General features: G+C 44.7%; 1 protein-coding gene across 10 annotated transcripts in view; it reads right to left on the bottom strand.

Moving 5' to 3' along the window:
* The window catches only part of EFCAB6 (EF-hand calcium binding domain 6), a 218,989-nt gene that overhangs the window by 176,713 nt on the left and 16,516 nt on the right, over nucleotides 1-25,760 (bottom strand). For 4 of the 10 annotated variants that reach the window (XM_004771166.3, XM_045083732.1, XM_045083736.1 and 1 more), the window contains exons 4-7: nucleotides 24,467-24,615; nucleotides 16,451-16,662; nucleotides 7,014-7,102; nucleotides 773-839 (exon numbers count right to left, since the gene is read on the bottom strand). In XM_004771166.3, the coding sequence (XP_004771223.2) occupies nucleotides 773-839; nucleotides 7,014-7,102; nucleotides 16,451-16,662; nucleotides 24,467-24,615 (517 nt within the window). Of the gene's footprint in view, nucleotides 1-772; nucleotides 840-7,013; nucleotides 7,103-16,450; nucleotides 16,663-24,466; nucleotides 24,616-25,760 lie in introns of those variants that run through there. The other 6 variants (XM_045083733.1, XM_045083739.1, XM_045083734.1 and 3 more) reach the window with 5 other exon arrangements.

Below are 25,760 nucleotides of genomic sequence, written 5' to 3'. Positions count from 1 at the left end.
CTGGTGTTAATGGCATCAGCCAGGGAAATTCAGACAAACATTTTGTGGATTCCTGGCTATTTTTTATTTTGAAATGTATGAAAATCTCGGAGGAGTTCAAAAAGGAAAGAAAATTTGTCACATTTCAAACCAACATATTGAATCGAGTAAATTGAATCATGATTCTCAGGCTGCCTGTGTAACTGACAGGCTCAAATGCATTTTTAAAAGGGGTCTGATTCCAACCCCCCGAAAGCCGCAGCATCTCCCCGCTCCCTGGCTGTGGGCGATGATGTCTAACCATAACCAGCAAAGAGGGACAAGACTATGGGCTCTTCTTCCAAACACATGTAGTAGCTTCTGTGGCTAAATTACTCACTACTTAAATATACATCGCTCTGAGTTTTCCCGGTTATTTTTTAGCATGCTGCTCTCGACTGGCACTTACTGCTAAAATGCAGAAGTTTTCTCCTTCTAAAGAGAGCCTTTGCTTTAGTCTTAGACAAAAGCAGAAAGGGCAGGCCTACCACTAGGGATCTAAAGTTAATACAAAAGCGATTAATATTCCAGGACTTCTGTTGGTGTCATTCACCCAAAGAGACGCCAGGCGAGGCAGTGCAAGTCGTCTGCATACAAGCTTTCACACGGGCTTGTTACAGGATCTACTCGTCAGCCAGCTTTGACGCGAGAGCACAGACGACAAGATGTGGCTCATTCTGCTTCATCTACCTCTGCTAACAATGACTCTGGACGCGGGGGTGGGGGGTGCGGAATTTGAAAAGATCTCCATTACCTTTTCTCCTATTTGGGTCTCAAGTTCTTTTACTGTCCGACTGCGACTCACTTCATTCTCACCTCCTCTTAAAAAGAAAGAGAGAAACTTTGCATTATTATGTTTTAACTAAATAAATGCTTACATAGGACATGCAGAGATCAAAATGATAAGGCTTTCTAAATTATGTATTTTCTAATGCAAGGTATTTCTTAGGCACCGCTGTTCGCTGGCAGAGGGGGCTTGGGCCAAGCCCTTAGCTTCTCCATGCCTCCGTTTCCACATCCATAAAATAAAACACAACGACATTTATTCCTTCTCCCAGGGTACCGTGGGAACGGAGTAATTACAGCTGACACTTGATGAGCATTTCCTATGGTGAGCCCCGGCGAGCCCCGTCTGGGTTCATCCTCATAACAACTGTGTGGGTCAAGGGCCATCATTGCAGACAAGGAGACAGGGAGACAAAGGTCACGGGTGGCGAACTGGAGGTGCGGGTCATGGCCCCACCTTCAGCCCCCCTGCTGCTGCACTTTGCTCTGACCTCTGAGGGGTTCCCAGTCCACTGGGGAGGAAGCAAGCTAAGCCACTCCATAAAGGACTTGATGGTGGAGGCACGCACCATCCCCTCGGCTCTGCCTACGTTTTTTTAGATTTTATTTATTTATGAGAAAGAGAGAGAGAGAGAACACGAGCAGGGGGAGGGGCAGAGGGAGAGAAGATCTCTCAAGCTGACTCTGCACTGAGCACGGTGCCCTACATGGGGCTCGATCTCACTACCAAGAGATCATGACCCGAGCCAAAATCAAGAGTCCGATGTTCAACCAACAGGGCCACTCAGGTGCCCCTGGGGCCATCTGCTTTAATTAACTATTTTTTATTTGGGATTATCCATACATCTGTAAACTGCTTCCGAGCCCCTCTTTGGAAAGAGCCAGGAAAGACCCACCAGGTGAGGAGCCAGGAGCGACCCAATGGAAGGAAAAGCTCTTTGGACAAAGCAAAGGGAGCACACAGGGGCCAGAGCTCAGCACATGCCAGCCTTGCTGCTGTCAATCGGCCGGGGAGACCAGAGCCCGCCCAGCAGGGCAGGGGTGGGGGAGAGTTCAGAGATGGAGTGGACACCATTCCTTGGTGCTGTGACCATGATAAGGAATCTTTCTACAGGGGCAACGGGAAGCCATCGGGGCATTTTAAGCAGAAATGAACTACGTTTTACATAGGAGGAAACTGAGGCTCAGAGGGTTAAGTGTCCAAGTCCAAGGTGGAAACTCACCAGGAATCCAGCCTTATGACGCGGTTTTAAATGCAGTAATTTTTGTTTTAATTATGTATTGACTAGACGCATGACACTTTTTAGCAATAAAATTTAAAGAACAGAAATCGGAAAAGGCCTGTGTAGCTGCCATCAGTTGAAGAGACAGCAGCTTGGGTCCAGAGCCTGGTGGCCTCGCTCCCCATCTCACCCTCCCGTCCCCCAGGAAAACGCTCTGCCCAAGCACGCGCGGGGCCCCTTCCCTTCACCATGGTCTCCCCTGACTCCATCTCAGCGCGTCCTTCAGGAGACACAGCCCATCATCGGGTAGTAACTCAGCCACAACAGCTTCTTGAGATGAGTATTCTTTGGAATGGTATGTCTTTGAGCCCTTCCACTTCAACCTGTCTATAAACTCGTAGATTCTATAAACTTATGTGTAGTTTCTTCTCTTCGTGGATTTTACTCTCTCTTATCGAATCACGCAGTCTGTGCCTTTTAAGTGGAACCTTTATTACAATTACCGATATACTTGGGATTTTTATTTATTCTGCCTATTCTGCGGCTTCTTGCCTTCCTTTCCGTCAGTCCCGTTTTTACGACTCCTTTTGTCTGCCTCTGTAAGTTGGGAATCAGTCATTCCATTTTTAATCTTATGACAGCTACTCTAGAAATGATAACCTGTGTATTTTTCTATTTTTTTAGGGTTTTATTTATTTGATAGAGAGAAATAGCAAGAGAGGGAACACAAGCACAGGGAGCAGGAGAGGGAGAAGCAGGCTCCCCACTGAGCAGGGAGCCCGATGTGGGGCTCAATCCCAGGACCCCAGGATCATGACTTGAGCGAAAGGCAGCCACTTAACGACTGAGCCACCCAGATGCCCCTAACTTGCATATTTTTCAAAGTCTAAAGTTAATCAAAAATTTCAATCTTCCTTCTGGTCAAAGTGACGACTCTAGACCATTCCATTCTGGTCCCTCCTCTCAGCATATATATTGCTACTATCATGTATTTTAATTCTATCCTATCTTTAAATTCCCAAAGTCGTCATTATTCCTAGTCCTTCATGCTTCCCGAGGTCAGCGGGCATGTTAGGATCTAACCCCACATCTCTGCCCTCTTGTTGCCCGCATCGCGTCTTACTGTCCATCCCGAAGCGTTTTCCTTCCACCGAAAGTATCACACGCACAGACACAAGTAAGAGGCACGCTTTGCAGGATGAAGAAAGAGAGGATCTAGCTGAAAGGCGACCTTGAACATGGCAGGCAAAGGTGCCACAAGTCTCTCCTTGTCCCCACAGCCTGACATCAGTGCTTGAGCCTGTACTATGGCGAGAAGAGGGAAAGGTTCCCGGCGTTCCCACAGGAAGAGATCTCAGTCTTACCAACTCTAGGCTGGCAAATACAATTCCCAGTGTGTGGGAGAGACCGTCCCATGCTCTCACACCTGGAACATCAGCCTTGGCCCAAGGGTCAGTCCTAAGTGAACCCAGCGTGTCCCCTCACTGCCTTTACTGCTCTCTGTGATACTGAGGTTGATGCCAAAGATTTGCAGTCTCTCTGTGACATGTCTACACGGGGGTTTCTGTCCATCCGTCTGGCTTAAGATCCCTATCCTTTTCCCTAAATATCTGGAAACCCCATAAGAAACCCCCTTCTTTCCCCTCCATGTCTCTTAGACCCGTCCTCCATATTCGATCTCTCTGTCCTCCCGTGTGGCTTTCCGGATCACAGCTTCGGACCTACTTTCCACTCCACTAATGCTCCTTTCAGCTGCACTTCATCCACACTCTCCACCCGGCCACTGGATTTTATCGCCACAATGATCGTATCTTTCACTACCAGAAGTTCTGTTCTGTACTTCTTTGAATCTTTTTTCTTTCTTTTTGCCTCTTATTTCGTGTTTATACAAGGCATCCGTGCTTACCTTTCTCTGAGCACACTACCACGGTTTCAGATTCTAGATCTGATGGCTGTGGGATTCATGTATTTGGATATCTGTACTGGATACAGGCCCTCTGGAGCTCTATTGGTTTGCAGGCCTCATTCTTTGTCTCATCATATGTTTTCAGTGATTCGTGTGTGGCCTGATACTACTTGGCACTTGTCTGTGGAAATTCTGTGAGGGCTGGGTCGCAAACACAGTCCTTCTGTGAGGGCTGGGTCACAAACACAGTCCTGTACAGGTCATACCCAGCCCTGCACCAGTTTGTTTTGTTTTTTAAAGATTTTATTTATTTGACACACAGAGATCACAAGTAGACAGAGAGGCAGGCAGAGAGAGAAAAGGGGAAGCAGTCTCCCCGCTGAGCCGAGAGCCCGACGTGGGACTTGATCCCAGGACTGCAGGATCATGACCTGAGCTGAAGGCAGAGGCTTTAACCCACTGAGCCACCCAGGTGCCCCCCTGCACCAGTTTTAAGCAAACTCCTAGCCCAAGACTTTTCAGGCCATACAGGTAGCACTGTTTCGGGCAGACTTGGGTAAATACTGACTTACAATTACAATTTTGTCCTCTAGTCACCCAACACCAGCATGAAAATAGTTGACAATACGTAGGTTCCCTTGTGCCATTTAGGGAGGCAGATTTATATTTGTAACCTATCCTCATATGAGGGTTTAGATGTCACAGTTTTATATATACTAGTCTTCTATTAGTTCCCCCCACGTGGGGCAGGCCTCTAGATATTTTAAGATTTTATTTATTTATTTGACAGACAGAGATCACAAGTAGGCAGAAAGGCAGGCGGGGGGGGGGGGGGGGGAAGCAGGCTCCCTGCTGAGCAGAGAGCCCGATGCAGGACTCGATCCCAGGACCCGGGGATGGTGACCTGAGCCAAAAGCAGAGGCTTTAACCTACTGAGCCACCCAGGTGCCCCCAGGCCTCTAGATTTTGTCCCCTGTCCCCTTTACTCCAAACAGCCAGCCAAACTGAAACACAAATTCACAGGATTTAGCTAATACTCTCAAGGCAAAAGCTGGCTGGATAGAATGCTCCCTTCTCCTGATTCTATCTCCTAAAGTAGGGGAGTACCTACTTTCTTGCCAGCTCACTGGTGAAGGAAAATGTATGTATACATTTTACCTTTTATTGGTTATTTTAGTTGTTTCCAGTGGCAGAGCTGTTTGTGCACAGAGCCTACCGTATCACCAGGAGGAACAGTGTCCGCTCACTACAATGCATCGTCTCCAGCAGTAAAGAAAATTCAGCCCTGTGATCTAAGTCAGTTATGAGCTGAATCTTTCAAATTTAGTTAAAATATTTAGCCTCTTATAGTTAAGGAAGTAACTTGTGCATCTCAAATTAACTATTAGACTAATGTTTCACAATTAAGGTACCGAAAGAAAACACACACACACACACACACACACACACACAAGACTACTCCTGCTTTCAGTTTTTCTAATTGTTTAGCTTTTTCAACAAAGAATATTCAAATTAGGCTACTGTCCACCCCAAAAGCTTATCACAAATGGGGATTATTTTAGGTTAAGGGTGCAAATATACAGTTTATAAAACAACTAGTCATTCTTTCAAATAAACCTGGAGATTATCTCGGCCGACCACTTCCAAGTCATTAACTAATCGGAGCACAGAGAAGTCCCTGACCACTGGACCAAGGAGGACATGTACTTTGTCATTCTCACTGGAGCCGCCATACTGATTCATTGATCCTTTTTTTTTTTCTTTTAATTGTGGTTAAAAAACAAAAACCTACCCAGGTAACATAAAATTCACCATTTAATCATCGTTAAGTGTGCAGTTCAGTAGTGTTACGTGTATTCACACTGTTGTACAACACCTCTCCTCCAAAACTTTCTCATCTTACGAAACTGAAACTTAAGTCCGCTGAACGAGTCCCCGTTGCCCCTCCCCCCGGCTGCACGACTTCTCACACCTACACTGGGACCGCAACAGACTCAGTCATGAGAGCTCTCGTCCCCAAATCTGCTAGTTTCTCAGGGTCTAATTTAACTCTTAAAACTGTTTGAACAATTCCTGAGAAAATGAGGTTATTCATTTAGAGTCCAATAATCTAAGTGAATAACTTTTCACTAATATGGTCTTTCCTAAATCAGACACTAGAATCAGAGACCTTTCCGGTGAGAGAGCCGTGACAGCTCATACTCTAACACTCTCCATTTTCAGCTTATACACCAAATGAGCCCCATGCATACCTTACAGTTAAAGCCTCTGCCTTCGGCTCGGGTCATGGTCCCAGGGTCCTGGGATCCAGCCCCGCATCAGGCTCTCTGCTCAGCAGGGAGCCTGCTTCCCCCTCCTTCTCTCTCTGCCTGCCTCTCTGCCTACTTGTGATCTCTGTCTGTCAAATAAATAAATAAAATCTTAAAAAAAAAAAAACTATTGAAAAAAAAGTCATTTCTGGGGTGCCTGGGTGGCGCAATCAGCTGAGTGTCCGACTCCTGGTTTTAGCTCAGGTCGTGATCTCAGGGTCCTCAGATGGAGCCCCACGTCAGGCTCCCTGCTCAGTGTGGACTCTGCTTGAGAGTCCCCCCTCTCTCTACCCCTCCCATTCATGTGTGCACTCGCTGTCTCTAAAATAAATAAATAAATAAAGCTTTTAAAAAGCATTTCCTTTCTAGCTGCTAAAATATGATCACTTTCCAATGAAAGCCACTAAAAATGAAATAAAAATGAATAAATTTAAATTTTGCATCTTAATATTTTCTTTAAAATTAAAATTTATTTATTTGTTTATTTATTATTTACTTGTCATTATTATTTCCAAATCCAAAATACACTGCATATAAAATATGTTAATCTGGTTTTCAATACAATATTCTTTCTTTTATCTGAAATAGAGGTTAAAAGTCTTCTTTAAACAACCTTTTGACTGAGGATTAACTACATTAAATTCTATATGGACGATTCTACCAATGCCTCTTCCATATATATCTGCTGACATGATTAGCTGTCCTGACCTTACGTCCTCTCTCATCATTCCAAATTTCACATTTTCATATGAGAAAAGAAAAACCACTTACTTCTTTATAACATTTATATTTAGGTCCATGTCACCAAACCGGGACAGGAATTCAAGATACGGGATGGCACCAGAGCTGGTGAGGGGGACCTACATTCAAACAAGAAGACAGATGGACAGTTAGAGGGTTCAGATCCCAGCAGCAGACAGCCCGGGAGCTTTCGTGATGGAAGGTAGGATACTGTTAGTGGGATGGGCCTTCTAGGAAATACAACTGCTTCACCCAGGTGTCTGAGCTGACACGTGTCCCTAGTAAACCAGCTACAAGCAGCCTAAATGCCAAAATGCCAGTCTGTGCTCAATTAAAAGTCAACCAGCTGTCTATAAAATTATCTGAAATCTAGTTCAATCAAAAAAAAAGTTAATGAGTAGAAATATATTCTTTTTTTAAGATTATTTCTTTATTTATTTGAGAGAAAAGGAGAGAAAACCAATGGAGGGGCAGGGAGAGAGGGAGAAGCAGAACCCTGGAGGAGATGAGCAGAAGCCTGACGTGGGGCTTGATCCCAGGACCCCGGATCATGACCTGAGCCAAAGGCAGACACGCTCAACTGACTGAGCCACCCAAGTGCCCCTGAAATATAGTCACATATATTAGAATGTATTTTTCCCCAAGAGGCTGATGCCACAACACAATTTTATCCTCTGAATGTCATATGAACTTTCTGTAGAAAAAAGCCATTTTCAAATTGAAAAATTCTATAAAGGACATTACAGGGTCCACTGGGTCCATACAGACCATAGGTAAAATAAAAGAACTGTTGCACTATTTAATTTACTAATGTTGATAACTGTACTGTGATTATGCAAGAGAATAGTTCTTATGCTTAGGGAATATGCAGTTAAGTACGTAGAAGTGACTAGCCATAATATAAGCAATTTCCTCTCAAGTAGTTCAGAAAAAAAATTATGTATACACTGTACATATCTTGTCAACTGTTTGCAATTTCCGCACATACCACACGTAGATAACAAAAGAACACAGAAGTAAAATGAGGTTGAATGTTCATAACCAGCAAATCTGGGTTAAGTATATACGGGTATTGTTTGTACCATATGGGTACTAATTATACTATCCTTATTCTTTTAAATTTTCTGGAGGTTTGAAATTGCTTCTTTTTTTTTTTTTTTTTTTTAGATTCCTTTACTTGTTTTAGAGAGAGCATGAGCAGGAGGGGCAGAGGGAGAGAGAAAGAGAATCTCAAGCAGACTCCACCCTGGGAGTGGAACCTGTCACGGGGCTTGATCTCATGACTCTGAGATCAGGACCTGAGCCGAAGCCAAGAGTAGGACGCTTAACCAACGGGGCCACCCAGGCTCCCCTGAAATTACTTCTAAATAAAAAGTCAGAATTTTTAAAAAGTGAAAATAATTACTTCCCCCCAAAAGGGTTATGAAACTAAAGTTAAAATACAGAATCAATACAGATATATTTTATTAAGCTTCATATGCAAATATGCAAAGTACCATTTCCCACACTGCTGAATGGCTCCCATGTCCATACAATCAAGTGCAATGTTCACTTAGCCCTTACAATTCCAGCCTCAATGTAGGGCATGGTTATCTCCGTCTTCCCCAAAGGACAAGCTTCTTTTTACTATTTAAAATACATATAACCGGGAAATGGGACTAAAGAGATAGCGGCTCACAGGGTGGGCTTTCACGAACTGCGTCCTGGAAAGAACATCCATGATTTCCATTTCGGATAGGGTGTTTTGTAGTAGATGTAATTTTGGGTAGGCACCTCCCAGTTTCCCTAGCCTTACAGCAGAAGGGCAAGAACAGGGTACATGTGCTGCTCCGAGACCGGAGGCCCTCATCGTTTTGGTAGTAAGACTTCACAAGGAGGGGAAGAAACGCACATTCTGAGTATTCGGAGTATGACCCCATACTCAGGAGATGGCCACAAGCACTACTGCTGGTATTTTTCCACGCGTTAACTCATCTGGCCCCAAAACCAGATCCTGAGGGTGAGGTCACTGCCACCTTTCATGGAGCAGAGGTGTGACCTCCCTGCGTGCCAGTCCCATCAAATGCCTCCAGAGCACACCTCCCTCCCCCTATACTAATCACTCTGCCTCCAAAGAGAGAGAGAGAGAGAGAGGGAAAGCCCATCAACTTATTGACCATGTTGTCACATTTCACATCATTACTTATCGTTTAACGAAAATTCTAATGAGGCAGATACATTTTTGCAAAGTCCAGTCTCCAAAGCTAAGCCCCTAAATAACCCAAGAATCTAGTCTAAAAGGAGAGGCTCTGCTAAGAACTCGTGTCTTCAATACTTGTGATTCTGGCAAAGCTGTTTAAGAATCATAACCCACTTTGGCTCAGTGGGTTAAGCCTCTGCCTTCTGCTCGGGTCATGATCTTGGGGGTCCTGGGACTGAGCCCTGTGTCGGGCTCTCTGCTCAGCAGGGAGCCTGCTTCCTCTCTCTTTCTGCCTGCCTCTCTGCCTACTTGTAATCTGTCAAATAAATAAATAAAAATCTTTAAAAAAATCATAACTGTCCAAAGAGAAATCACTAAAAGCAAATTCTGAGACTGGGGTGGAGGGGGCCAGTGTTTAAATCCGCATCCATCGTGTTGACAAGTGTCTTCAAAGACATCTCTTTCCCCAGCCCAGCACAACCACGGGGACCAGAACAGAACTCTGCTTTTCTTCTCTGGAATCTCTTTGCCAATTCAGCTCCTTTTATAAAATTTTTATTAACATTCAGAGGCCGAAGCCACATTTTTTAAAAAATTCACGTTACCATGAATGGAAACTAAGGTATGGGGTGGATTACAAACGATGCCACATCATTTGCGCCCTGATCAATCATCAAAACACTCTGACATTCAAGCATTTTTGACATGGTTCTTAAAATAAAATTAAAGCTAAAGTGAATTCACTATAATTGGAAAGTTCTTTTCTAATTTAAAGTGTGAAATTCCCATGAAGTGTTTTACCAGTTTTATAGGTTTCCAATTAGGCTTATGTACACTATTGGAAAGGAATTTGTTGGTAAAAGATCTAGAAGTCACACACAGACACTGTGAACTCCAGCTACTGGAAAGAGAAACCCTGCCTTTCATTCCTGTGAACTCAGCCTCCTGAAAATGCACCACATTCCAGCCTCCTTGGTTTACTCACAGGAGCTCCAGGTTCTAGAAAATTCACGCTTATTATTTCAGACTACTAGGACCTGTTTTTTAAAGTCGTTGAGGCTCTACAGTTCTCAGTGACTTCTTTTAAAAACAGATGTAGCTTTTAAAAACGGATACACATTTCACATTTTCTGTACTTTTCCTCTTCCTGCATAGTTGATTAGCTTGGGAAGATTGTCAAAATTTTAAATTAACATTAGATCATGAATATAGGGAGACATTAGCAGGAAAAATATCTTAACTCTCCATTTGGTATAAATAAAGTATCAGTTAAATCAAGCTTATGAGGAAACTGATGCAATGTTTGCAAGGACAAATGTTCTTTAAAAGCAAGAGAACATTACCAGTTGCACTCATCATCAGGGACATGCAAATCAAAACCACAGTGAGGTATCACCTCACACCTGTCAGAATGGCTAAAATCAACACAAGAAACAACAGGTGTTGGCGAAGATGTGGAGAAAGCGGGAACCTTTGTGCACTGTTGGTGGGAATCCAAACTGGTGCAGCCACTGTGGAAAACAGTGAGGAGGTTCCCCAAAAAGCTAAAAATAGAACTATCTCATGACCCAGAAATTGCACGACTAGGTATTTACCCAAGGGATACAAAAATACTTATTTTAAGGGATAGATGTGCTCTGATGTTTATAGCAGCATTACCTGTCAAATTATGGAAATTAAGTATCCAGGGGTTGACGAATGGATAAAGATGTGGTATGTATATATACACACACACACACACACACACACACACACACGATGTATTAGTACTCAGCCATCAAAAAAAAGAATGAAATCTTGCCCTTTGTACCAACATGGATGGAGCTAGAAAGTATTACTCTGAGTGAAATAAGTCAATCAGAGAAAGACAAACACCATATGATTTCACTCCTATGTGGAATTTAAGGAACAAAACAAAGAAGCAATGGAGGCGGGGTGGGGAGAGACAAACCAAGAAACCAACTCTTAACTCTAAAGAACAAACTGATGGCTACTAGAGGGCAGGTGGGTGAGGGATGGGATGGGGGAAACAGGTGACGGGGATTAAAGGGAGCACTTGTGATGAGCAGCGGGTGTTGTGTGTCAGTGCTGAATCACTAAATTGCACACCTGGAACTAATACTATGCTGTATGTTAACCATTTGAAATTTAAATAAAAACTCAGAGAGAATATTACCTACCATAGGACACAACAATTTCCACTCCTAGGTGTGTACCTTAGAGAAATGAAAACCCCTGTCCACACAAAAACTTGTACATGAATTTTCATAGCAACATTATTCACAAAAGTCAAAAAGGAGAAACAACCCAGAGGTCCATCAACACCAAAGGTGTTGATAAAAACACCAAAGGCGGTCTAGGCATGTAACGGAATGTGATTCAGCCATGAAAAGGAAGGAAGCACTGATTTATGCTACAACATAGATGAACTTTGAACACACAATGCTAAGTGAGAGAAGCCAGACCCAAAAGACTATGTATTTTAGTATTCCATTATATGAAATGTCAAGAAGAGGCAGATCTATTGTGGCAGAAAGTCTATTCATGGTTATCAGGGACTAGGGGCACGGGAAATGGGAGTGACTATTAACAAGTGTGGGGTTTCTTTTGGGGGGTGATGAAAATGTTCTGGACATAGAGATGGTTTCCCAACCCAGAATGTATAAAAACCAATAACTTATACATTTTGAAATGAATTTTATTATGTAAAATTATGTCTTAACAAAATTTCTAATAAAAATATAGCTACAGTAAAAAAAGTAACATGTGAAATCATTAATATGTATTATTTGTGAAATTTTTAAAGTGAAGAAATGGGAAACCTTTTTGAAAAAGGAGAAAAGCTCTTCCCCTTTATTTCCTCTTCCCTTCTTTCCTGTCCCCTAACAGATCCTAAAGTCTGACACGACAAAGGAAAACAGAGTCCGCCATGCTGGGGGGAGGCATGGGAGTCCAGAGTGGGATGGACCAAAGTCGGGTGAAGACAGCAACCACATGGCGGGTAGAGCGCTGGGGATGGAAGATGATCACATACCAGGGAGACAGATCAAATAAGTAAATATATTAAGAATAATAGAAGCCAAGTTTCTCATTGTCTGAATAGATAATTACAAATATGAAAAGCAAGAAAATTGGAAAGAACCTTGAAGTACAGGATTAGAACTGGCAGTACTGATGTGAACTCACAGTTTTCAATACATGGAGAAGCTGATAGAGAAATGTAGACACAAATGTACATTTATATGGGGTGGGGACGTATCCCCTGGAACTCTGCCCAATGAGAGAGGCTTGGAGTGCCATCCCAATGGCAATGGGCAGCCCCAGTGCCCAGATTCTGGACTCTGATTATCTTTCCATTGAAAGGAACCAGAGCTTTCTGGAGAAATGGCTGGTTTCAGGACCAAAGCAGGGAAAGAACAGATGAGTTTGGAATATCTTATATCAGAAAGCAAGGAAGTGCTCCAAGAATGAAGGGGGCATGTCAAAAGTACATGTAAACCAGCTTGAAGGGGCTCCTACTGGCCACATTAGAGACAATTTAAAAATCAAAATACATAATTAACACAACGGAGCATAACCACTTAATCAAATAGGTAATCTTGAGTCCCTGAAAACATAAAAATAACAAATGAATATTAAAAGCCTGGTAAGGAATGGGATATTTACATAGTTGCAAATTTTCTCCACAAGATGCTTATTAATTGTAAAGTGGGTAAACAGTGCCTTACCGGGAGAAAGCTTGACAGATCCCACCTTAATCAAATGGCCAAAGCCAACATGAGCTTTCATGGGACAAACTACGATTGTGTGCAACCCAAAGTGTTGCCATGAGAAGAATACAGCATTTCTGTGATCCTCCCGCCCAAGATGCAAGCCTGGACCCAATCATCCGATAAACATCAGAAACCATCAGATAAACTCAAGCAAGGGACATGCTACCCTCTGCAATCTTCAGAGTGGTAAGGTCAGGAAAGCTAAGGAAAGGCTGGGAACTGCTCTAGACTGAAGGGCACTTGGAGTTCATGTTCTGACCTGGATCATTACAAGACATGCATGGAATGACTGGCAAAACCAGGTTGGGTCCCAGGGCTGAGATGGTAGCAGTGAGTTCATATTAACATCCATGTTTTAATGGTCAGGCTGTAGTCATGTAGAACACGATCCTTGTCTGAGGGACACATACACTGAGATATTTGGTGTGATGGAGCCACTTTACTCCCAAATGTTTCAGGGAAAAAATTTGTTCTTCCCAACAAACTTCCAACCTCTCTGTAAATTTGTGGTTGCTTTTTAAAAATGATCAGCAGAAGCAGCTGTGGTAGAGACAGCTCATAACAGACCACTTCTACAGAAAACAACTCTAAATTCTGGTAAATACAAAATAATAATAACTATCTAAAGGCCCTGGAGAGTGAACAAAAACAGGAAGACTTTGGAGAAATTCAAAACACAGAAGAAGAGACGAGTATGGAGGGAGTTTCCTGTTCTTCATGGCTTTGAGCCTGAGAGGAAGCCAGTCACTCGCCAGCACAGAGCGGCTAAAATCCCAAAAGAAAACCTATCGTCTCTCTGGCCTGAAGAACTGGTACGCAGAACCCAAAGCAAGCATAGTTACTAAGGATGTGAATGAAATCTCCAATCAGAGAGACAGAGAAGGAGACCCACTTTCTGGGTATAAATTCTGTCCAAGTTTCCAGCAGATGCCCAAAGCAGGTGTATACAGGTTAGACTAAAAAAAGACCCACCTAGAGACAAAAGAGCCAATGAGATGCTAGCAACTGCTCACCACAGGTGAGGCAAGGTTTGCAGGTTAATTCGTGCTGAAGCAGAAGCGTCAACAGTCTTCAGAGGAATGTAACAGAATCTAGTCTCTGCAGTACTGAATTCGTAATGTTTAGCCCTGTACCGTCTAACATGCTGCCACAGCCACATGTGGTTGTCAAGCCCTTAAAGTGTGGCTAGGGCAAATAATGAACTGGATTTTTCTTTGGTCGTTGTTAATTAATTTACATTTTTAAATAAATTCAGCGATTGGAAAAGTTTTAAGTATGTTTGGAATGACTCAGTATGTCAATCTAGCATTTTAATTATACATATTTTATGAAATCTAAATAGACATCAAGTATTTCCACTGTGAGCCAAAGTCGACTGTAAATTATGCATCTTGTTTTGAAGACTTAGTACACAGAAAAGAACACAAGATAACTTATTGTCAATTTTTAATAGTGGTAACACGTTGAAATTGGGTAATAGTTTGGCTATATTGCTTAAATAAAATATTATTCAAATTAATTCTTTTTAATTTTCTTCATGTGGCTACTGGAAAATTTTAAGTTATAAATGTGAGTCACACTACACTTCTTTTCTTTTTAGATTTTAAGTAATCTTGACACCCAACATGGGGCTCAAACTCACAGCCCCGAGATCAAGTGTCACACGCTCTGCTGACTGTGCCAGCACCAGGTGCCCCTCGTGTTATATTTCCATTAGACAGCACTGGTCTGGGATATAATCCAAATATACTCGAATATGAGGAACCAGAAAAATGTGACTCTTGCCTGTTAAGAGGAAAAATAAAAAATCAACACAACCCAACCCTGAGACAACCCAGATATTAGAATTATCATTCAAGGCCTTTAAAGCAGCTATTTTTAACAATTCTTAATGAGTTAAAAAGAAATATGCTCAAAATTGAAGAAAAAACAGGAAATGTGAGCAGATGAATGGAAATTATAAAATAGAACCAAATGGGAATTCTAGAACTGAAAAACACTACATCTAATATTAAATATTCACTGAATGAGCTTAATGGCAGAACAGAGACGCAAAGAAGGAATCAATGAAATTGAAGACAGATCAATAGATAATATCCAATCTGAAAAACAGAAAGAAAAGATTGAAAAAACGAACAGATCCCCAGGGGCCTAAGGACAATATCAAAATGTCTCAGGGAGGATGAAATAAAATAAATATATAAAAATAATGGCTACAAATCTCAAATTCAGTAAAAAAGCAAATTAAAGGAAGAGAAATCCTTGAACCAGCACCATGGTATGCTCAAGAAAAAACAACAAAGAGGTCTACAAATATTTCTTTCTTAAATCAGTGAAAGAAAGGAGCGCGCCAGTCCCTGAGGTTGACCGGAATTCAGGAATACCTGAACTTCCCTGAGCTGTTCGTTTTCCTGACACGTAACGGCTGTGTTATAAAAGTAAGGAACCTGGGTTGGGTTGAGGCAGTCACCAAATTCTAGAAGGAAACAGACTTTTAAATACTATGAAATGCCAGACGGATTAAGAAGCAATGAATGAGTAAAAATATGCTGATTTCTGGGTCTGAGTGCATGCGTGTGTGTGATGTGTGTGTGTACAAGTGTGTGCCCCCTACAGCTTCTAGGACAGAGGCCAAACTCTTTGAGATCAGCCTTTTCAAGACTGGCCCCTTTATCCACCTGACACATATCCCCTTGCTTTAGGTACAAACTACCCAGTTCCCGCCGCCCTGATGCAGGCATTCAAGTGTCACTTGCACTATTACTCTCTCTGCCTTCAATGCCCTTCCATTCTTCCTTCATCCGGCTAATACCCACCCCTCGGTCAAAACTCGACTAAATACATCCCTTCGTCCCCCAAAGCCTTCCTGGACCACCACCCCATTTTTAGATAGCTCCCCATCGGCTAACGCCCACGCTTACCAAAACTTCCAAACATGTCTCACTGGACCAGGACGCCCTCAGGGTCAGGCCCATGTCTGTATACGCTGCATTGGGCCCAGCATACAGTAGGTGCTCAATAACCACTGGCTACAAATGCCAAAATACTAAGTTCCAAAATAGAAGCCGACCAACTACTTTTATATGGAAGCCTTAAAAACGAAAGCAAGCAGCCATACCAGTACTCCACACAAAACAGGACCCACACTTATGCTGATCATCCCACATCTTCCAGAATTTCACTGAATTGTGAAAAATAAATAAAACTTTATCTGCTCACTTGGAACGGCCGAGGGGGAAAGCCAGAACGGATTTCACACTCCAGTAACTAACTCCAACTTGTCCATAGCTGGGTTTTTTTTTTAGTGGGAGAAAGAGCAGGGGTGGGGCAGAGAGAGAGAGACAATCTCAAGCAGGCTCCCTGCTGAGCATAGCCCCCCCCCGGTGGGGGGGCTCTATCCCAGGATCCTGAGATCATGACCTGAGCTGAAATCAAGAGTCAGACACTTAACCGACTGAGCCCCCCAGGCGCCCCCATAGCTGGGTTATTATTCTAAGTCGCTGTGCATACTGTACCTGAGCCAGGACATCCTGAAACTGCTCTCTAGTGAGAGGCATCAGGAAGGTTGTGATAATTCTTCTCAGTTCATTCTTTGACACCGTCATGTTGTGACTGGTGTCGAGCAGCTCAAAGGCTTTTTTCAACTCATCTCCTTTATCGGTGATTTTTTGAAACAAAATCCGTTTAACATCTAAGAAGGACAGTATTGGATTTGCAATAGCTGTGGCTATGAGAGAGATAGAGATGTTTGTTAGACGTGCTTAAGGCAAAGATCCCAAAAATCACTTCGCTGCAGACTAGAATCCAACAAACTTCCAAAACACTCTTCTACGGTACTTTGCGTCTAAGCATTGCACGACTTGTGATGGCAAGTCTGCAGTCATTTTTTACCTCTGAAATCTGGTCCATGTAAAATGAGAGTAATGATGGTAAAAAGGAAAAATAGAGCAAAGATAATCCTCCCTACACAGGACATGTGTCATGACTAGCAAGGAACATGGATTTTGGAATAAAATTCAGTTATGAACAATATCATTTCAAATAAATCTTTAAAATATCATATTCACTTTCTATCCCCTTGCCAATTTCTGAGGGGAAGATATGTAATTCTTAATCTGGATCATTTCCCTTTCTAAGACAAGGAAGAGATGAGAATGGCTAGCCCCTGAGAGGTAACGGGAGAATGTTAAAAGGCACCAAATAAGCTTCCAGAAGTTCTGCACCTCCTGGGAGGAAAAGCAGCTGAGTGGGGCCACGGTGCTGTAGGTCCCGTGGAAAAGCTTTCCCGAGGAAAGCTGATACACCTCGGCCTCCCTCCCCTCTGTCTAAGACGAAAGAGCCATAGAAACAAGGAAACACAGTAACTACAAATCAACTCACGGTAAGGACCAGTTTCATAGGCAGGGATATGTGATTACTCCCTTTTGATATTTTATAACCTACCAGAGAAAGAGGAGGCTAAAAATACAGGTAGTTTGGTAAATCTCTTCTATTTATGAGATTGCAAAGGCTTGGTGACCACAGTTTATTTAGTAGCTCTGTCTTACGTAGTAAATTCTGGATGTGTATTAAATGTCTTCAACAGTTTCATCTTTTATAAACTCATTCACAAGCAGGAGCTAGGGAAGGATGATTGCAATTACTTCCTTTCAAATGAGAATTTCTTACCAAGGTATTGGACCTTTCAGGCATAAGCTGTCACCAATGTTTGTCTTCCCTGATGCTCACTGAGCCCCCCCCCCAGGTGCAGGGGATGCCTTTCGCTCACAAGGCCCACTGCATCCCCGGGGAGGGGCGTATATGACCAGAACACACTAGAGAAAAGACAGTGGCTGGTCTGGGGTGACAGACTGAAGGTCTCAGGAAAAGCTGCCTGGAAGGAAGAAGTGATACTTCAACTAGAACTTGGGTATTCCCGAGAATAAGACGGGTTGGAAGTGGGCGTGCTGGGGAAGACAGTCTGTCGAGGCAAAGCGGGGAAGGGAGATGCAGAGGAGGCATCAGCTTTGGCGATGAGACGGCAAAAGTCAGCAGGAGCCATATCCCTGGTGCTCCTGTCTAGCTTTGCACTCTGGCCATGGGACATCAAGGTGGGACTTCCATCAAGAGAATGACATCACCTAATTGTCATTCTTTTTTTTTTTTTTTTAAGATTTTATTTATGCATTTGACAGGGAAAGAGCTCACAAGTAGGCAGGGAGGCAGGCAGAGAAAGAGGAAGGGAAGCAGGCTCCCCCGTGGAGCAGAGAGCCCAATGCGGGGCTCAATCCCAGGACCCCAGAATCATGACCCGAGCCAAAGGCAGAAGCTTTAACCCACTGAGCCACCCAGGCGCCCCCTAATCTTCACTCTTAAACTGCACTCTGATATCACATGTAGGAGGGACAGAAAGGGAAGGGCAGTGGCGGTAAGGCGACGTGAACTGCAGCCTGCTCAAGTGTGTCTTAATGGATGTCTACACTACCGTGGTGGGCATGGAGGGTAAAGTAGGGGTGAATAAAACAGAAGTTGAAATAGACCAGGTAGAGTCCAGAGAACCTCCATTCCTCACATGCAGGGTGAGGTAGTGGAAGAAGATAAACCTCCTGTATGCGGTGTGAGCGGCTGGGTGGGTGGTGACACCCTTTGCTTAGAAAGGGAAGGCTGCAGGCCACAGCAGATGGCATTTTCCAAGATGACTGCCACAAGATCCCAAACACGGACTTTTCCTACAATGCCAGCCTAACACTCCTCCCATCTAAACGTGGGGCAATATTCCTTCCCCTTGAATCTGGGTGGGCCTGTAGCTAGGGCAGAATGATCCTATGTGATTTCCAAGATGAGGTCACAAAAGGCGCCACAGCTTGTGCCTCGTCCTTAAGAGATACTTAAGAGATCTTAAGATCTTAAGAGATCTCCATGCCTTGAGGAAGTCAAGAAGTCATGCAGAGCGGCCACAGGTAAGTGTCTGGCCAACACCCTAGATGAAGTTCCAGCCCCACAGAGGGAGCCAGCCTTCTGATGACTCCAGCCCCAGGGGTCGTTACCTGCTGCCTTCGCACCTCCCCCATGGAACCACCTAGAACACATACAAGCTGTCCCTGTGACCTGCTCACACTGCAGATCTGAGAGCAAAACACACGATTCCAAGCCTGTGTGTGTGGAGGAGTTCAGATACAGCAATTAATAGCAGGAACGGGAAAGAAACAAGTTTGTGGGAAAGTTCATGAATTCAGGCTGTGATCTCTAAGTAGGGCTGTCCATTTAGAAGGTGAATGTATAAATCTGGAGATCAGAAATGGGGGGGCGCTGGAGGGGTAGGTGTGGAAACCAGCCACGTGGAAGCCATGGGGGACACATGCCACACTGGAAAAGAAGGGAGCCCCATGAAACACTGACTTTTAAGAACGCAGAATTCATTCATTCAAAAAATATTTACTGAGCTCCCATCTTATTTCAGCCACTGCTCTAGGCACTGAAGGACTAGAGTGAACAAGACAGGTGAGATCCGCCGTCACAAGCTTAGAATGTGCAGGGGAGAGGATCGACAAGCAGCAGATGACAAATAAATGAATAAAGGTGGTGGTAGCTATTATAGGACAGTAAGAAAGAACGGGGTAGAGAGAGACGGGAGCTGTTTTAGGTGAAGTCAGGGACGTCCTCTCGAGGTGCTTGATGAGCTGAACCAAAATGATAGAATGAGCCAGCCAGACGGGAAGCTGGAGGGGACACAGCAACAGGTAAAGGGTCCCTGAGCCACAATGAGCTTGATGTACCCAGAACAGCAAAATGCCAGGGTGGACAGAGCACATGTGTGTTGCGTGAGATGGAGGGCAGAAACTGCTGAGATCGGGACAGGTGACGCTTCCACGCTTGCACACGGACCGGGGTTTCCATGTGCAACAGGAAGGCTCTGGAGAGTTGAAGCACGGCAGTGATCGCCTCTAACATATACTGTGTTCACAAATCACTCGAGCTGCTAAATAGTCGATTCTAGAGGCGCAAGAAATGAGAACAGAGGCCCAGAGAGGAGGCAATTCCAAGGATCCAAGAAGACTTGACTGTGGCCTAAATCAGGGGGTAGCCCTGGGTGCGAGGTGTTGGGGAGCAGACAGATTAGGCAGTCTAGACCCAGAGCAGACGAGGTTTTGCTGACTGGCTGGCTCAGCAGGGGCAAGGCAGGAGGAAACCAAGGCTAACTGGGGGCTGGGCAGAAACACTACGTAGATGATGGTGCCATTTACTGAGACGGAGAACCCCAGGAATCAAGGGATCGGGTTGGCGGGCCCATGTCCGAGACGTCCAGCAGATGGCGCATCCAAGCAGGGAGGTCTGCTAGGCCACTGGAGATCTGATCTGGAGCTCAGGAGGCAAGTCCGAACGGGGCTCTCATTTTGGTTACCCATGGTTCGTAGGGATGTGGAAGCAGCAGCTCACCTGGGAGAGGGCTGATGGGGGGGAGAGGACTAAGCACACAGCTCGGGGAGAGGAGAGTCTGACATCCCCCACAAGACTCCCAGGGGTCCTGCCATGCTCCCCTCTCCATTCCTGACTGTCGCTGGGCTCCCCGAAGCTGCTGATCCATAGGGAGGAGCCGCCTGATTCCACATGGGCTGGGGAACAAGATTTCTCCCTCTGCTGACCCAGCCCAGAGCTGCTCCTCCTGCTTCCAGGGTTGTGGATGAGGGGCTGGGCGCTCCTGTCAAGTCCACCCGGAAATCTGTTTTCAGACTCCTCTGGTGTACTTTTAGTTGCCTTCCAAGAAGCCCCATCTTTGCAATCAATAACTCTACTTTAAATGTATCAGAAATACTGTTTGACACTCGGTGACATTTGAAGGAAAAACTTGTTCTTTCACGTGCCTAATGCACCTTCCCAGATTTTTTAAAATGAAAGCACTAACCGAACTTGCATAACCCGCTGGTGGGAGTAGAAACTGATAAAATCTTCCTGGAGGGCAATTTAACAAAATTGTCTACATCCGTTTAGAATATACAAAGTCACAACAGACTGTCACTCTCATCCTCAGGATGAGAACAAGTTGGATGAGCTAAACTATATAGTTTTCAAACCCACGGAGAGAACTGAGGGGCGCAAAGAACCTAAATTCCAGAGAGGACAAGGCGTTCCTCAGAGAGGAAGGACCCAGGACGCTTTTATCCTTGCAGAGTCAGAGGAAGTAAAGCACATCCATTCCGGACTGAGGGGAGGAAAAAAGAACATGCTGCTTGGTGACCACAGGTGAAAAGGTGTGATGGGTTCGCAGGCCGAGGCCTCAATCACAGAGCGAGTCGGTGGCCGCCCTCTCGGGCCTTCCCGTGGGGGTTCAAGGGGCATACCAGAGCTGGGGGCGAGGCACAGAGCTGCGTGATGTGGCCCCAGGAGGGCAGGCCCATACGGGAGTGTAAGCTGTTCACCGAAGGCTAAGGATGGGCGGAGGGGAGGATGGAGCCGAGGCCCTCTAAGGACCCCGGGCGTTCCCAGAGCGCATCTCAGTGGCCCACTGTGGCCTCGGGGTAAGGCAGCAGGGCAAAGACAGGCCTCTGGAGGACAAAGAGAACCCCCCAGAAATCCTCCAAAACCAGCAGGGGGGCTGTAAAGAAGTAGAAAGTCCTGAAATCTCAGCCGGGCTCAGATGTCAAGACCTGCTGAAGAGAAGTATTAGAAACCAAGGGCAACCGCAACCACATCTGGACACAGCTCAGTCCGAGACGAACCTGCGCCCGGCCAGCTCACAGGAAGCCAGAGAGAAGAGGCGCTCCCTTTCCTGGCCTGACCAGTCACTTCTCTTTCCACTGGGCTTCACACTAATATCTGCTGTTCAGTCTTTTTTAAAATTATAAGACAAATGAAATGAGAAAAGGTGACCTAATCAACAGCAGAAAACAGAAGATCAGGAGAGAGAACAGATGGAGAAATGATCAGGTATTTAAGGCAGGAACGGTAAACACATTCAAGAGATTACAGGAAAACTTGACAACACACAGCGTGTAGGGGGGATTTCAGCAGAGAAAAGCAAACTGTTTTTGAAAGCCCACGGCAAGGCTAGAAATTAAAAATACAGTATCAGAAGCGAAAAGCTCATCTGATCTGCTTAACGACAGACTGTACGTGATAGGAGAAAAGCCTGGTGAATAGAAAGTCGGGTCAACCAAAATTCTTCATGTTTGAACATAAAGCAAAAAACATTTTAGGGGCTCTTGGGTGGCTCAGTGGGTTAAGCCTCTGCCTTCGGTTCAGGTCATGATCTCAGGGTCCTGGGATCAAGCCCCGCATTGGGCTCTCTGCTCAGCAGGGAGCCTGCTTCCCTTCCTCTCTCTCTGTCTGCCTCTCTGACTACTTGTGATCTCTCTGTCTCTGTCAAATAAATAAAATTAAAAAAAAATTTTTTTTAAGGAAACAGGGGGTCTCATATCTGTGGTTCACCCTGTGAGCCATGCTTACTTAATACGTGAGTTACACAAATATGTCACCTCCACGTACACGTGCGGGTATGAGAGAGAGACCCGCCGAACGCTTCCCACTGACCACCTCTGGGGGGACAGGTGGTGCTAGGAGACTTTTCATTTAAACAAGAAAAAATCATTCAGTATTGACAATTACCATCAGTAAGGATGGAAGGCAAATGACAAAGGGGAAAACAGACGCCGACGGCACGAGAAGGCAGATGACGGAGGAGTATCTTCCCTACAGAGTGAGCACCTATGAAGCCCTGGAAAGACCCACTGCAGGTGAACGGGCAAAGGATATCAGTGAGGCTGTTCACAAAAGACAGACGGGAAGTTGACACACCAGAGGACCGTGGCTACCCTGACTGTCAAAGAAAGGCACATGGAATCACAACGGAATGTTGTCTTTGCATATCAAATGGACAAGATGTAACTGAGAATATTCTTAGAGACAAACATGTTCCAATGTTCCCCTGGGGCTGCCCAGGCACGAACTTCTGACAGGCAGTGTGGGGGAGCTCCTCGAGAGCCTCAGTGGCAACAGCTCTGACCCAGCAATCCTGCTTCACCCCGGACTTCTCTTTAGGTACAAAAGGGAAACTGAGATGTGTCCGAAGTCCAGTGTACACACAGACCTGCGGAATGGTGTTGGAAGCTGCTAGCCGGCCCCCACTGTCCATTCCCCCCTCCTCTTGTAGAACCAGAGACCCTGAAATCTGGGGAGACAGTCCGGCATCCCAAGGTCTGTATTTCCAGGCTCCCCGGTAGATGGCTGTGACCGCGTGATTCAAGCCTTGCCCGGTGAGGAAACACGGTGTCCAGTACAGACTTGACTGCAATGCCTGCCCCCATCACAGGGCGGAATTCAGTGTATCCTTGCCTGTGTCCCCTTTGAGGCCTCCTGGCACCACAGGGTATACGCCCACCGTGTTCACTTCGTGTGACAAACACACAACTAAAGTTCTTTATCCCACCTCTAGACTGTGAGCGCCTCCAGGGCAGGTCCTCTACTGGACCCATTTCTTTATCCTCAGTACCTGTGACAGTTCTTGTCACATATTGGGGCTCAGAAGATGGTCAGGAAAGGAGGAAGCGGGGGATGAAATGACATACACTTCACGGAAATAATTATCTTAAATTTTAGCGCTTTAAAATGGAGATATGCAAATGAGTTTAAAACTTACATCCACACCAAAACCTGTATGAAAATGCTTATTGAGGTTTCATTCATGGTTGCCAAAACATGAGAGCAACCAAAAACTCTATCAGAAGAGATAAGCGACCTGTGGTACATCCATATATGAGAATATCACTCAGAGATTAAAAAGTAGACAATCTCACCATGAGAAGACAGGCAGGAGCCTTAACTGCACACCGCTAAGGGAAAGAAGCCCATCTGAAAAGGCTACATACTGCATGACTCTAGCTCTAGGACCTTCTGGAAGGGCAAACTATGGAGACAGTAAAAAGACAAGTGGTTGCCCAGACTAGGGGCAGGGAGGGATGGATAGGTGGAACACAGGGGATTTTTAGGGCAGTGAAATGATTCTGTGTGATACTGTAATGCTGGAAATGTGTCCGTAAATGTTTATCAGAACGCAGAGAAAGTGCAACACCAAGAACAGACTCTACCTTGGACGGCAGACTTGTGTTAATGACAATGGACGGATACTGGCTCATCTGCGGTGAGAACGGCACGTCACCAATAATGCAAGACGTTGACAATGAGGGACACTGGGGGTGGGGAGTGAGGAGTGTACAGGAACTCTCTGTTCCTTGGCTCCATCTCTCTGTAACCCTAAAACTGCTCAAAAAAAAATGTCTACTAATTAAGAAAAACTAAGTGAGGAGATCTAGTAGACAGCACAGTACTATGTCCACGGGTTTTGGAATCACGCTGTCTGGGCTCAAATCCTGACCCTGTCTCTTCAAAACTATGTAATTTTTGGGCAAGTTGTTTGATCACCCTCTGTCTCAGTTTCCCCATCAAGAACATAGGGACAATACCAGAATCTACTTTGTAGCTCTATCGCCTATGGTTAAATGAGAGGCGAAGCTTTTGTACAGAGCCTACTGTTGGTGGATTTTCTTCATGATACTCACCCGAAGAGAAAGGTCTAAGCATATTTTGGAAACCGTTCCTTGAATACACTCTACATGGTGAAGAGTGAGGTCTTAAATTCATGAACTTCCGTGTGTAAGGATACGAAATATGCCAATCTGTTACATTTGCCATTTTGTGCATTAAATCCCTGTGACATAAAAGAGAACAGATTACATTATCTTCAAGCACACATTAGGAAGGTGGCCGACCTCCTATCTATTCCCTTTCTGAAAGGACAGCCAGAGGCTCTCAATGTTCTTCTTGCCAATGTTCCAAAAACTCTTCCAAAAATAAACACAAAATCGTGATTTTATACCTGTTTTTAGCAGATCCAATAGTTTTCAAAGATGGGAAAATAAGGAAGTTCTCAGATAGGAAAATTCATCAGCATTTTGACTACCACTGACTCGTTTCTTCAGTGGGCAGTGAGGGTGGAAGGTTTGGATTCTCCACGTTCTCACTGCATACCCAGCACTGTCAGAGGCAGAGCAGCAGACAACAGCACCAAAAATGGCGCAGTAAGAACCTCTGGAAATCCTCTCCTCCGTGAAAGTTGTAAGAAAACAGGCAAAAATGGTCAGAACCAACTTTCTCAGAACTCTGGAAATTAACCAAAGGTTTGAAATAATCTAGGGATCCCTTAGTCAAGAAATATGGCAGAACCTGAGTACACACATCAAGTTCTGTGGCATTTCAACTCCCCTGTCCCCCTGACCTGGCCCCTAAATCAGGAGTGGCCTTGAAACCAAAAGCCTGCAATTCCAGTAAAAACCTAGCAGCCTGCCCATTACTGGAAAGGGCAGAATAGGGCTGGAGCTCCTTCAAGCCCCATTACCAGAAACTATTGAAAGGCATTTGTTGAAAAAAAAAAAATCAGACATGACTATTGTCTAAATTTCTAGCTGCTGGGGCACCTGGGTGGCTCAGTTGGTTGAGCCTCTGCCTTCAGCTCAGGTCATGGTCCCAGGGTTCTGGGATTGAGCCCCACATCAGGCTCCCTGCTCAGAGGGAAGCCTGCTTCTCCCTCTTCCACTCTCCCTGCTTGGGTTCCCTCCCTCGCTGTGTCTCTCACTATCAAATAAATGAATCTTAAAACAAAACAAAACAAAACCTTCTAGCTGCCTGAGACACAAGATAATAGATGGAGCAAATAACAGACTAACCAAAAACCTTAAAGGGCAATCTGGGGAATGAGATGTCCACAGGGGCTCTGAGAAGCTCCCACATATTCTTTAGAATCTAGAAAGCCACTAACATGCGGAGGGCAGTGAGAGTGCTCAGGAAGAACTGAGC

Source organism: Mustela putorius, unplaced genomic scaffold (genome assembly GCF_011764305.1).
Source record: "Mustela putorius furo isolate JIRA1106 unplaced genomic scaffold, ASM1176430v1.1 tig00000738_pilon_pilon_pilon, whole genome shotgun sequence".
Taxonomy (NCBI): domain Eukaryota; kingdom Metazoa; phylum Chordata; class Mammalia; order Carnivora; family Mustelidae; genus Mustela; species Mustela putorius.
This window is presented reverse-complemented; position numbering and strand designations above follow the sequence as displayed.